Below are 12598 nucleotides of genomic sequence, written 5' to 3' on the forward strand. Positions count from 1 at the left end.
AGCTTACATTTATAAATAAGTTGAGAAAAATGATTTCAGTTGTGATATTTAAAAACCCTCATGTGAGGACATTTTATTTTGAAAGTGTGTGGTCACATGACCCCCTGGTCTGTTGTGAGGGTGAACTGTGGGATTGTGGGTCAGAAGTAAAAAGCGGGACCACAGAGAATGGAAGCAGGAAGTCATGACACTGGACAGAGATAATTACACTGCGTTCAAGAGGCGCCAACGGTAATTGTGTTTTGTCTCATATGTATTTTATTTGTGGTTGTATACAAAATGCTTTGACCATACAGTGGATAATTCATGTGTTTGTTTACGTTGAGTTAGCATTTAGCTATGGACTCTCTGCTTCTATTTGTAGTTTTCACGGTGTTCTATGATTTTATCAACGTCGGTGGAGGAGGAGAATAAAAGTGAAAATCAAGACATCAGTATGAATCGTGGCCTTTTGTTGAACCAGTGTAGCTACAATTTACATATGTATTATTTTATTTATCTGTTTCTATCTACCAGACCTGTGACCATTTGACCTTTGACAACCATACAACCAGCATACTGAAAAATAAGGACAGAATACAGAAGGTGTTAGCATTAGCTTGTGTTCAGTCTGTGGCTGTTCCACTTACAGCTCCCCCTAGAGGCCTGGAGTGTCACAGCCTCCTTTCATTTGCAAATCATTTCTGTTGTCATATTTGTTGCATACTTTTGTACATGTTTTGAATAAAAAGCAGAGAAAAGACACAAAACTCATCCTCTCCTGTTGCATTGGATTTATTTCTGTTGTCAGATTTGTTCACATTAAAAAAGCAAAACCTCAAATCTCTTCAACATTACACAACGTAACATGGCGTCCTGACAGTGAAGCATTAAACTAAAGAACAGAGAGAATCTGGCTCCACGTCACGTGATGATGATGAAGATGATGATGATGTCAGCGTCTGACAGAGCAGCGAGTCACGGCTTTAGCGAACTTCTCGCAGTGGACACGCCCATCAGTCCCGACTCCCGCCTCCCTCAGCAGCTCGTCCACTGAGAACACACACACAGCTGTCAATCAAAGTTTGGTTAAATGAAGCTGTAGAAGGTTTCTGCTCTCTGATGTCACCGTGACATGTTGAGTCTATGGAGACTGGCTCACTGTTGGAGACTCACTCTAGTGGTCAGGAGAGGAACTGCAGCCTGTTCAATATAATTAAATTGAATAGTTCTTTATCTGTATTTCTACATTCCCACCAGACTTGGATAAACCTTCCTGGTACTAGATATTACTACCAGGACTTTCTAAGCACTTTGATGATTGTAAGCACTTTATCCCCTGCCCGAGACACGGATGCACTTTTGTACTACTGTCGTACTACGGTACTGAATCTGTATTATTATTATTCTATTGTACTGTAAACTGAATGCTGCTATTTTATAACATGTTTTTGTTTTTATTTATTAGGGCCCGAGCGGCGACTGCAAGTCGCCCAGCGAAAGCCCTATTGAAATCGCGCTGTTTATTATTATTATTCCCACGATTCTTAAATCCCCAATTTCGCCCCTTTCCCAAACTGGAAAAGTTGTCTACTTTTGCATGTCCCTCCGGCCGGATCCGAAATTCGATATTTTTGGGTGGTCGCACATGGTCGACGCGAAATGGCGAAATAGCGCCCCCTACAAACTTTCAAAATCCCCATAGGGAATTTGACTGACTTTGTCCGATGTTGATAAAATTTGGTACACATATGTATTATACCCAGATATGCAAAAAAGCCTTTTGACCTCATGACCTCAACCCAACAGGAAGTCGGCCATTTTGGTGTAGATTTTTCCCGCCTAAAATTAACTCCTCCCAGAGCGTTCGCCCAATCAAGGTCAAATTAGGTATACCACATCTCCAGACCTAGCTGAGCTTATCTTGTGCTCCGTGAGTCCGTAGGTCAAAGGGCGTGGCTGCCAGCGCTCAACAGACTTTGGCGTGCTCGCCATGTCCATACGAGTGGCTCTCACGCCCACATACTTCATCCAATCAACTTCAAACTTGCTGGACATGATGACGGCTCCGCCCTGAACGTCCCGATATATTAACTTCCCACGTAACTCATAGCGCCCCCCGGTGGTAACAGGAAGTGGACTAAAATTTTTAAAATGTACATACTTTGCCCCATCAACTTCATTCCACTTCTACAACATGCAGAACCAGTTGGTGAAGCTACATTCTGAAGACTGTGAAGCTACGAGTAATGGCGTCCCTGTGGGGGCGTGGCTAACATTCCTCGCCATGACAATACGTTTGCCCTTTGGATGGCTTTATTGAACTCCTATCAACATGAAAATTGGTACACAGGTCCAGGGTCACGACCTCAACGTCTCCATATGCTCATAGGCGATCTCACTCATTCGCCCCCTAGTGGAAACAGGAAGTACCATATTTTACATCAACATTGTCCGATTTCCACAAAACTTCACATGTGTGATGAGGGACTGACCCTGAACACGGCTGCACGCATCCCATTACTGCCCCCTGGTGGACGAACCTTTAACTGCTCATAACTCCCTCATGCTTTGTCCGATTCACTCCAAACTTCACATGAGTGATGAGGGGCCGCCCCTGAACGCACCACACCACATGCGGTGACTGCCCCCTGGTGGATGAACGAAACATTGCAATTTTGGCCTCCTTCCAGGTTTTTTCTCCATTTCTGCTCCGTGCCACGGCCCCGGCGTGCCTCAGGCCCCGCGGTGGCATGGGCGAGCGAGGGCCCGCCATCGCCGCTTGCGGCTTTAATTGTTACTGTATTTGTACCAGGGAACATCTATGTATGGGACAACGGATGGAAATTAGCCTGTGGCTACAATCCGGCTTGTTTACGATTTCATGTTTCGTTCATGAACATGCACTGTCCCCACCTCAAATAAATTGAACTGAATTGAATTCTTTCAAAGTTCTTCAACAGGAGGAGCTGGAGAAAACCAATAAAACAAAGAAGAAGCTCTGTGGTCCAACAGACTGAAGGGAAACCAAACCATTCATGTCATATAAGTCCCAAGAGGGCAATTCATCATCGGCCCATCCATAATAAATAGAATATGAGGTAATAAAGACAACAACCATAAATACAGTAATCTACAATCAAGCTTCCAACAGCATCGTCATCCACACAACACCCAACAACATCAGGACCAACCAGTGACGCCAGAATCAAGATCAGTGTGTTATTCTTGTTATGCATTATGTGCATTTAACAGCCTTATACCTGAAGGAATAATATAATTTGCATAACAATCTGTTTTGCGTGCAGGTTAATGCGGCCTGAGGGCATGATTACAGAATCATTATGAAACACACAATCAGTTTGGTGCACGAGTCTATCGGCCTTCTGGATCTTTTTGTCCTTGACAGATAAACATAAAACCAGCATTTAAAAGAAAATGTTAAAAGTTTAGTAAAAGGAACATAAAATATCCTGACAGACACCAAAAGAGCTCATTTTCTCCAGCAAATGAACTCTTTGATTTGCTGCTCACTCAGTGATGCCACCAGTATTCTCACTGAATTTCAGTTTCGAGTCAAAAACTGTGCCGAGATACTAGTACATTTGTACAGTTTGTACCTCCTAAGCATGAATAAGGCTTGACACTGCTCTTCCTAAAATCAGTAATTAGTTCCTTTGTTTTTGACACGTTTAAATAAAGGAAGCTGTCATCACACCATCTGACAGATTCAGAAAGATGGAACGATGTGTTTCCTATGGCAAGTGGATTTAACATTTAAAAGCTAAGTTTGACTATCCGGAATTAACATTGTAGATATCAACAACGTCTTTCTGACTTGTCGTAATTACATTTTGAATAGTTGGATTTTTTATTCAAGATATTTGTGATTCAGTTTTGCCTCTGGTCAAAAAGAATATTTCAGATATCTGCAACTGCATACTTCCTATCCACAATTGTCATTTCAGATCCACAACTGCGTTCTTCCTAGGACAAATGACGTCACTTTTGCCATTCATGTGTATGGGGTTTGTCATTACAGATATCTACAATTCAGTTGCAGATATCCACTATGTGAATTACAGATATCTGTAACTGGATTACGACTAGTACTAATTCCAGTTTGAGATATCTACAACGTCATTTTGATTAGTCATAATTCCAATTACAGATATCTACAACGTAATTTCGCCTAGTCAAAACTTAATTTAAGATATCTGAACAGGGACATGTAGATATCTTTAATTGAGGTGAATTAAAGATATCTTGAACTGGAATTATGACTAGTCAGAATCAAATTGTAGATATCTCAAACTGGAATTAGTACTAGTCGTAATCCAGTTACAGATATCTGTAATTCACATAGTGGATATCTGCAACTGAATTGTAGATATCTGTAATGACAAACCCCCATACACATGAATGGTTAAAGTGACGTCATTTGTCCTAGGAAGAACGTAGTTGTGGATCTGAAATGTTCTTTTTGACTCAGCAAAACTGAATTACAGATATCTATAACACATATCCAGTCTGGCTTTTAGATGTTAAAATGGCTTGCCATAGTTTCCCGTCTCACCCTCTCTGTCCGTCAGCTTCTCTCCCAGCCCGGTCAGCTTGGCCCTCAGCTCGGCGGCCATGATGAATCCCTTCTGCTCCTTGTCGGCCATCCTCATGGCCTCCAGGATCTCCTCCTCCGGCGCCTCCTGCTGGAGCTGCCGGTGCATGACGCCCAGGAAGGTGGAGAAGTCCAGCTCTCCGCTCCCACCTGCCACAACATGTTGACTTTAGAGCGGTGTAATCATCTCAAATGTCAACGCAGGAAGAGATAAGGACACTTAATTGAGTCGGAGTATGACATCCCATCATTATCACCGCATCAATATGAAATAAGTTGTTCAAACAGTGAGGCAGTAAAACAGAGGGTGAAGAGCGGAGCTGCCCACAGTTTACACACTTTAAATAAACTGTCCATGTGGAAACTGTGAGCAGCTAATTACAGACGGTACACAGAGAGTTTCCCCTCGGAGCGGGCCAGGTCAAATACCACGAGGCCTCGGAGCGTACGGGCAGGAATATTAACGAAACATCAAGAGGAGGTTTCAGGACAAAGACTCTGAGATAAGACAACAGCTGTGTCCTCGTCCCAGGCAGCCGTCCTCCATCTGGCTGCTCACTCCATTCAGGAAAACAGTGATGGACCAGCGAATCCCGGCTTGTTTGGAGAAGTTGTTCCAAAACAGGCAGCGTTTCTCCCTAAAGATCGATTCATTTGGATTTGGATGTGGAACAAAAAAAGCGAGCCAAGATCACTGGTCTTGGCTCGCTTCCATTCGAACCCTTGAACGGTTTGTTTGAAGTGAGAACGTAATCGACACAGCAACCGACACAACGCACGACACGCTGCTCATGTTCCATGTTTTGGTTCAGGCCGAAAATATATAGGATGACTCGGGTCGGCTTCCTTTTCTTTGACCAAGTTCAGGTCGATAATATATAGCCTACAATCGACTCATATCGGGTCCAGTCCGGTCTTCAACCGTGGTTCGAGTCAGGCCAGGTTTTAATTTTCAGACCCATTCATACCTTTTCCTGGGTAAGATTTCTGACCAATGAGAGAACAGTTGGTTCGTCTCATTTCAGTTCAACCTTCATGGTCCTGAACCCTCTGAAGGACACGGTGATGCCATTCTGACCTCTGGAAACTCAGGGAGATGTGTTTTGGTTGGTTGGTTGGTTGGTTGGTTGGTTGGTTGTGTTTTTGGTTTGTTGGATGGTCGGTCGGTTGGTTGGTTTTGTGGTTGGTTGGTTGGTTGCTTGCTTGCTTGCTTGCTTGCTTTTGTGGTTGGTTGGTTGGTTGGTTGGTTGGTTGGTTGGTTGGTTGGTTGGTTGATTTGAGGGTTGGTTGTTGGTTGGTTGGTTGGTTGGTTGGTTGGTTGGTTGGTTGGTTGGTTGGTTGGTTGGTTGGTTGGTTGGATGGTTGGTTGGTTGTTTGTTTGGTTGGTTGTTTGTTTGGTTGGTTGTTTGTTTGGTTGGTTGGTTTGAGGGTTGGTCGGTTGGTTGGTTGGTCGGTTGGTTGGTTGGTTCATTGGTTGGTTGGATCATTGGTTGGTCGGTCGGTTGGTCGGTTGGTTGGTTGGCCGGTTGGTTGGTTGGTTTGAGGGTTGGTTGCTTGGTTGCTTGATTGGTTGCTTGGATCGTTGATGGATCAGTTCAGAGTGAAATTTACTTTATCTTCATCTTTATTTCCTTTGTGTGAGGACGACTTTCATGTTTTGATCTTATTTATCATAAAAGTCGCTCTTCGTCATTGATTTATTTGGATGTGTGTGATTAAAAGACATCAGATACTCAAACACACACACACCTGTTGTCGCCTGCTGTCCCTCACAAAGGCCACAGCACCAAACGTGGATTAATCCTCCTCTGAAAATAGTCCCAGACAAACACTTTCCTGCTGTTTGTTGGATAAAAGCTGCAGTGAGGAGACGTTAAAGACCGAGTTCACGCAGCTGAGTGTTTAATATTTAAATTCAGTCTAAGATTAAAGACCAGTGTGTGTGTGTGTGTGTGTGTGTGTGTGTCTGTGTGTAGGAGTGTGTGAGGTTTCTCTCCCTGAAGCTCCTGCTGAGCTCCTGTGATCCTACGGTGATGAGGATGATGACAGACTGTGAAGATGAAGACGTTGACGATGATGATGATGATGGAGAGCTGCTGGAATAAGATCACAGAGGTGGGCGACATGAAAACCAGCTGTGTGTGTGTGTGTGTGTGTGTGTGTGTGTGTGTGTGTGTGTGTGTGTGGTCTGGTTGTGTTGTTGCTCGGTGACCTACAGGAAGTCTCTGTTCCAGGTCGTGTTGTGATGAAATGTGATGTAACGTGGACGCAAGAATGGACGATGTCTTGGTTGGTTGTTGGTTGGTTGGTCGGAGGGTTGGTTGGTCTGTTGGTTGTTGGTTGGTCGGTTGGTTGGTTGGTTGGTTGGTTGATGGTTGGTTGGTTGGATGGTTGGTTGGTTGGTTGGTTGTTTGGTTGGTTGGTTGGTTGGTTGTTCGGTTGGTTGGTTGCTTGCTTGCTTGCTTGCTTGTTCGGTTGGTTGGTTGGATCGTTGGTTGGTTGGTTGGTTGGTTGGTTGGTTGGTTGGTTGGTTGGTTGGTTGTTCGGTAGCTTGCTTGCTTGCTTGCTTGTTCGGTTGGTTGGTTGGATCGTTGGTTGGTTGGTTGGTTGGTTGGTTGGTTGGTTGGTTGGTTGGTTGGTTGGTTGGTTGGTTGGTTGGTTTGATGGTTGGTTGGTTCAGTTGGTTGGTTGGTTGGTTGGTTGGTTGGTTGGTTGGTTGGTTTGAGGGTTGGTTGGTTGGTTGGTTGGTTGGTTGGTTGGTTGGTTGGTTGGTTGGTTGGTTGGTTGGTTGGTTGGTTTGAGGGTTGGTTGGTTGTTCGATTGGTTGGTTGGTTGGTTGGTTGGTTGGTTGGTTGGTTGGTTGGTTGGTTGGTTGGTTGGTTGGTTGGTTGGTTGGTTTGAGGGTTTGTTTGTTGGTCACCCAGTCCAACGTCTCGACACCTGATGGATCAGTTCAGAGTGAAATTTACTTTATCTTTATTTCCTTTGTGTGAGGACGACTTTCATGTTTTGATCTTATTTATCATAAAAGTCGCTCTTTGTCATTGATGTATTTGGATGTGTGTGATTAAAACACATCAGATACTCACACACACACACACCTGTTGTCGCCTGCTGTCCCTCACAATGGCCACAGCACCAAACGTGGATTAATCCTCCTCTGAAAATAGTCCCAGACAAACACTTTCCTGCTGTTTGTTTGATAAAAGCTGCAGTGAGGAGACGTTAAAGACCGAGTTCACGCAGCTGAGTGTTTAATATTTAAATTCAGTCTGAGATTAAAGACCAATGTGTGTGTGTGTGTGTGTGTCTGTGTGTAGGAGTGTGTGAGGTTTCTCTCCCTGAAGCTCCTGCTGAGCTCCTGTGATCCTACGGTGATGAGGATGATGACAGACTGTGAAGATGAAGACGTCGACGATGATGATGATGATGATGGAGAGCTGCTGAAATAAGATCACAGAGGTGGGCGACATGAAAACCAGCTGTGTGTGTGTCTCTGTGTGTGTGTGTGGTCTGGTTGTGTTGTTGCTCCGTGACCCACAGGAAGTCTCTGTTCCAGGTCGTGTTGTGATGAAATGTGATGTAACGTAGACGCAAGAATGGACGATGTCTTAATGCAGCGTTCACACACACACACACACACACAACCCGGTCTTTAATCTGACACACACACACACACACACTGCCACCTGTTTGTTTGTTGCTCAGTTGATTAGTTGCTTGATCAGTTGTGTGTTTATTTCTTTTAGTTTTATTGTGTTTTTGTTTCCTGACACTTTTACAGAAGCTCAGTTTCTTGTGTCTTCAGACCTTTTTGATTCAGCTTCTAGTCTTGAACATCTCCTCTCTCAGCTTCTCTCTGGAGCTCTAGAAAAACAACAGGTCGGTGTCAGCTAGGGGTGCAACGGTACAGGTAGCCCACGGTACGATATGTACCTCGGTTTTTGGCCACGGTTCTCGGTACGGTTTCGGTGTGTGTTTTGTGCAGAGAACTTTTTTTTTCTCCCAAAATAATGTTTATAATTTATAATATTTCTAATACAGCTCTCCTCTCTCTCTATCTCTCTCACTCACACTCACACACACACAAACACACACACACACACACACACCCCTGAACTGTCTGTGAACAGCCCCTAGCTCCTCCCTCTGCACACTTCTTTAGTCTTTCAGTAGGTGAACACTCTGAAGCCACTTTCAAACAGAGATGGCGCTGTATTGCCGTCATGGAAGACGTCACTATGCTGCAGCTACAGTCTCTCACTGGGAAAGAAGGAGTTAGTCTATTGTGTTTTTTTCACCACCTCTCATCCCTGTCAGTCAACTCCTGCTCGACCTCGGTCTCTCTATCGCGCGCGGACACGCGGGCACGCGGACACGCGACCACACACATGCGGTGTGCATGGACAGAGTCCTGCTGGAACTCTAATAAAAGCTAAATGTGCTAAATCGCGCTAATAACTAATTAATTTCCCCCGCGATTGCGATCAGCGACCGCTCATGCTGCCGCCTGTTTGTTTTCTTTTTGTTTTTTTTCCCTCTTCTGTGTGTGAGCTGCACTTTCAGTGTGATGGGGGGGAGTCACTGTGAGTGTGTGGAGGCTCAACAGTGATTGGACATCGACTCGCGGGGGCGGGCTTTCGCCTTAAACGGCCAGGCACACACATACACGGCACAGCTGCCTGTAAAGCAGGAAGAGCTGATGGAAGCTGAATCTGAAATACCGCGGTCCAAGAGCGTATTGCACCGTGCAGGCCGTACCGAACGGTTCGGTATTTTACCGAGACCCGTTGCATCCCTAGTGTCAGCCAATCAGAAGAGAGGAGGAGGCTCTGAGCCTCTCTTCTGATTGGCTATTGACTGTTTCCTAAAGTGATCCAATTAAAGCAGAACTATGCAGGTCGGCCGGAAATAGCTCGCTCCTTCGTTGGTTTCTCTTTTTTTCCCTCTCCGGAGCTCCCCCACAGTTCTGGTAGGCACATGTCACTGTCGTAAAAAAAAAAAAAACTCGCCGCCGCCACCTCCTCCACCCCCCCTACACGTGCTTGTGTTTACTGCTGTTTGCTAAGCCCTGCTAACACCGAGCTAACGCTAACACGGAGCTAATGCTAACACGGAGCTAACGCTAACACGGCGCTAACGCTAATACAGCCACACACAGGCACAAAGACACAGACATACACACACAGGAATAAAGGTTCCAAAACGCGAAGGTGTGTGTGTGTGTCATGATGTATTACATTATCTTATAAAAGACCCATGGTGTGTGTATCTGTGTTAGCATTAGCTCCCCGTTAGCCACAAGCTGAACTTCATCAGTAAACATTTCATGTTTCCATGGTTTCCTCCGACTTTCCGAACTCAAACCAATCACGATTCATGACATGCATGACGTCATATGCGTTCTTATCTCGTACTGCCGTAAGGCAGTTTCTCGCGATACTTCTATCCATTGACGAGATTTGTAACACCGAGACGGACGACTGATCTTGCAAGTGCGGTTTTCAGCCAGTGGGGGGGGTGAGCGCATTGGCAATTACAGCCCAAATCCTGCATAGTTCTGCTTTAAAAAAAGGAGCAGATTTCAAAATAAAACACTCAGAGAAACCAAAATCCTGCAAGTTGTTGTTGGATGGTGGTGGGCGGGGATTTGTTGTGACATCACAAAGTCACAGGCTCAGTTTCTGGCTCAGCTTTGGGGGCGGGGCTGACATGATGTCAATGTAACTGACTAAACCGTGACTGTGTGGGGACTAAGACAGGTGCACAGGTGTTACAGGTGAACAGGTGAACATTGAAAACCTTTGTTAAACTCTGCTCTGAGCATTGTGGGGATTGTAATATTCCTAAGCATAGCTCTGCTTTTGCTCCATCTGCCTTTTCTTTTAAATCTGTCAAATCATGGAACAATCTTCCAATCTGAAACTTTGTACAGACTTCAACGTTTTCAAACAATGGATCCTAAGAAATCAGTCGTGTCAGCATTAATCATGAGCCTAAATTATTTTCAACCTTGGCAAAGTGTGAAGTATTTTAATAACTGTATGTTTCTTTCTGATATGAAATATGTCTTGAGTGTTTGTGATGTGTGAGCGGGTGTATTATGCACATGTGTATGGATGTTTAACGCTATGTAAATTGATAATTCTTACCTTTCTATTGTTCTTATTCACCTGCCCAGAGACTATGGATGGAAAGTAGCTAGTCAGATAAATCCGCTACAAGACATCTCTTCTCATTTCGAGACTAATGTTATTTTGTACATTGTCCCTGATACAAATAAACGTATTAAACTAAACTAAACAGGTTAACAGGTGTTAGAGGTGAACAGGTGTTACAGGTGTTAGAGGTGAACAGGTGAACAGGTGTTCCAGGTGAACAGGTGTTCCAGGTGAACAGGTGTGTGTAGCTACCTATGTTGTTGCTCAGCAGGTGGCGTTGGACCTCGGAGGGTGTGGGGTTTGAGCCTAGACACCTCATCACTGTGATCAGCTCCCGGGCTTCGATCTTTCCTTTCCTCTGACGGTCGTACAGAGAGAAACACTCCTTGAACTCTGCAACAACAACAACAACACACAGACACACAGACACACAATCAGGATGAGAAGTGTGAGGTCATCGGAGGTGGGCGGAGCTCACCAAAGATTTTGGCCAGGGACACCATGAAGCAAGGGTCACAAAAAAGTGAGGGACCGGTCAGGGAACACGATAAAGTGAGGGACCGGTCCTGGGACACATTAAAGTGACGGACCGGTCTGGGATTGTGGCTACATGGCGTACATGAGCTGCAGGAAGTGACGTAGAACCTCACCAAAACTCTTTGAGAACTCCCGACTGGTTAAGTTTAGTAAAACTGACATGTCCAGGTGTAAAATAGGGGAAAAAAGCAAAAAGTAAGTGAAGCCATTGGTTGGGTTTAGGCACAGATAAGTAAAGATTGCATGTTTTCTAGGACGTCACTTCCTGCAGCTCATGTAGCTACGCCACCTAGCAACAACCAGCCTTTAGTTGTTGTTGTTCTTGACTTTAGAAGTTGTGCAGACAGCTTCCTGTTAGTGGGTTTGTTTGGTTTATTACAACGTCAATATCACATGTTATTGATCACATGGACTGTTAGCTTAGCAGGGCCACCGCCAGTGGCGTGTACAGACTTTTTGAAGGGCAGGGGCGAAAAGGAAAAAAAAGGGCACATAATAGCACGTCCTCGCCACTGAAGAGGGCACTTTAGCACCTGTTTTGGCTCCTAGATGTGGCTCCTAGAGGGCACTTTCAGGGCTGCCAAGTTTCAGAAAATGATAAGAGTGAGACTGTAGCGACATGGTGCGTTTGGCCGGCGACCACAGGTTGGCGTCGAAAAAAAATTGGTCTTTTTTAACGTCGATTTGGCCTGTTTTATAATATCAATACCTTAAGACTAAAAAACGTCGATTTGGCCTGTTGTTTTTTTTTTTTTTTTTAAGTATATTTTTCGGCTTTTTTTGCCTTTATTTGATAGTGATGACAGTAGAGATAGACAGGAAATGGGGAGGCAGAGAGAGGGGGAATGACACGCAGGAAAGGTCTGCCCGATGCGGGATTCGAACCGGGGACGCCTGCGGCGAGGACTGTAGCCTCTACATGGGGCGGCCGCTCTACCCACTGCGCCACGCACCGCCCCGATTTGGCCTGTTTTAACACGTGTTTTGGCTCCTAGAGGGCACTTTAGCACACATTTTGGCTGCCATGAGGTTCACTTTAGCACGCGTTTTGGCTCCTAGAGGCACTTTAGCACGCGTTTTTCAACAATTGGGCCACGCGACCGCCCCACCTGCCCCCCCCCCCCCTGTGCACGCCACTGGCCACCGCAGTTCACATCTTGAAGCAACTTCATTAAACAACAGCAACAAAATGTCACACAAGTCGTTAACATTTAGTCCTAACAGGAACTATAGTCTGAGCAGTGGAGGGATACGGTTCTGGTTCTGGTTCAGTCGTGTTTAAATCAGATGACGACTCTGTTGTTTT

General features: G+C 45.0%; 1 protein-coding gene across 1 annotated transcript; it reads right to left on the reverse strand.

The window, feature by feature from the left end:
• Positions 1-890: 890 nt before the first annotated feature.
• Positions 891-11162, reverse strand: LOC146986608 (calmodulin-like protein 4). Its single transcript, XM_085780643.1, has 3 exons — positions 11008-11162; positions 4556-4744; positions 891-1032 (listed from the first exon to the last, which is right to left on the reverse strand). The coding sequence occupies exons 1-3, from the start codon at positions 11072-11074 to the stop codon at positions 935-937; spliced, it is 354 nt and encodes a 117-aa protein (XP_085636769.1). The 5' UTR covers positions 11075-11162; the 3' UTR covers positions 891-934.
• Between the last annotated feature and the right edge of the window lie 1436 nt (positions 11163-12598).

The sequence above is a fragment of the Trachurus japonicus genome, chromosome 6, assembly GCF_045865225.1.
Source record: "Trachurus japonicus isolate A0001 chromosome 6, Traja_1.0".
NCBI lineage: Eukaryota > Metazoa > Chordata > Actinopteri > Carangiformes > Carangidae > Trachurus > Trachurus japonicus.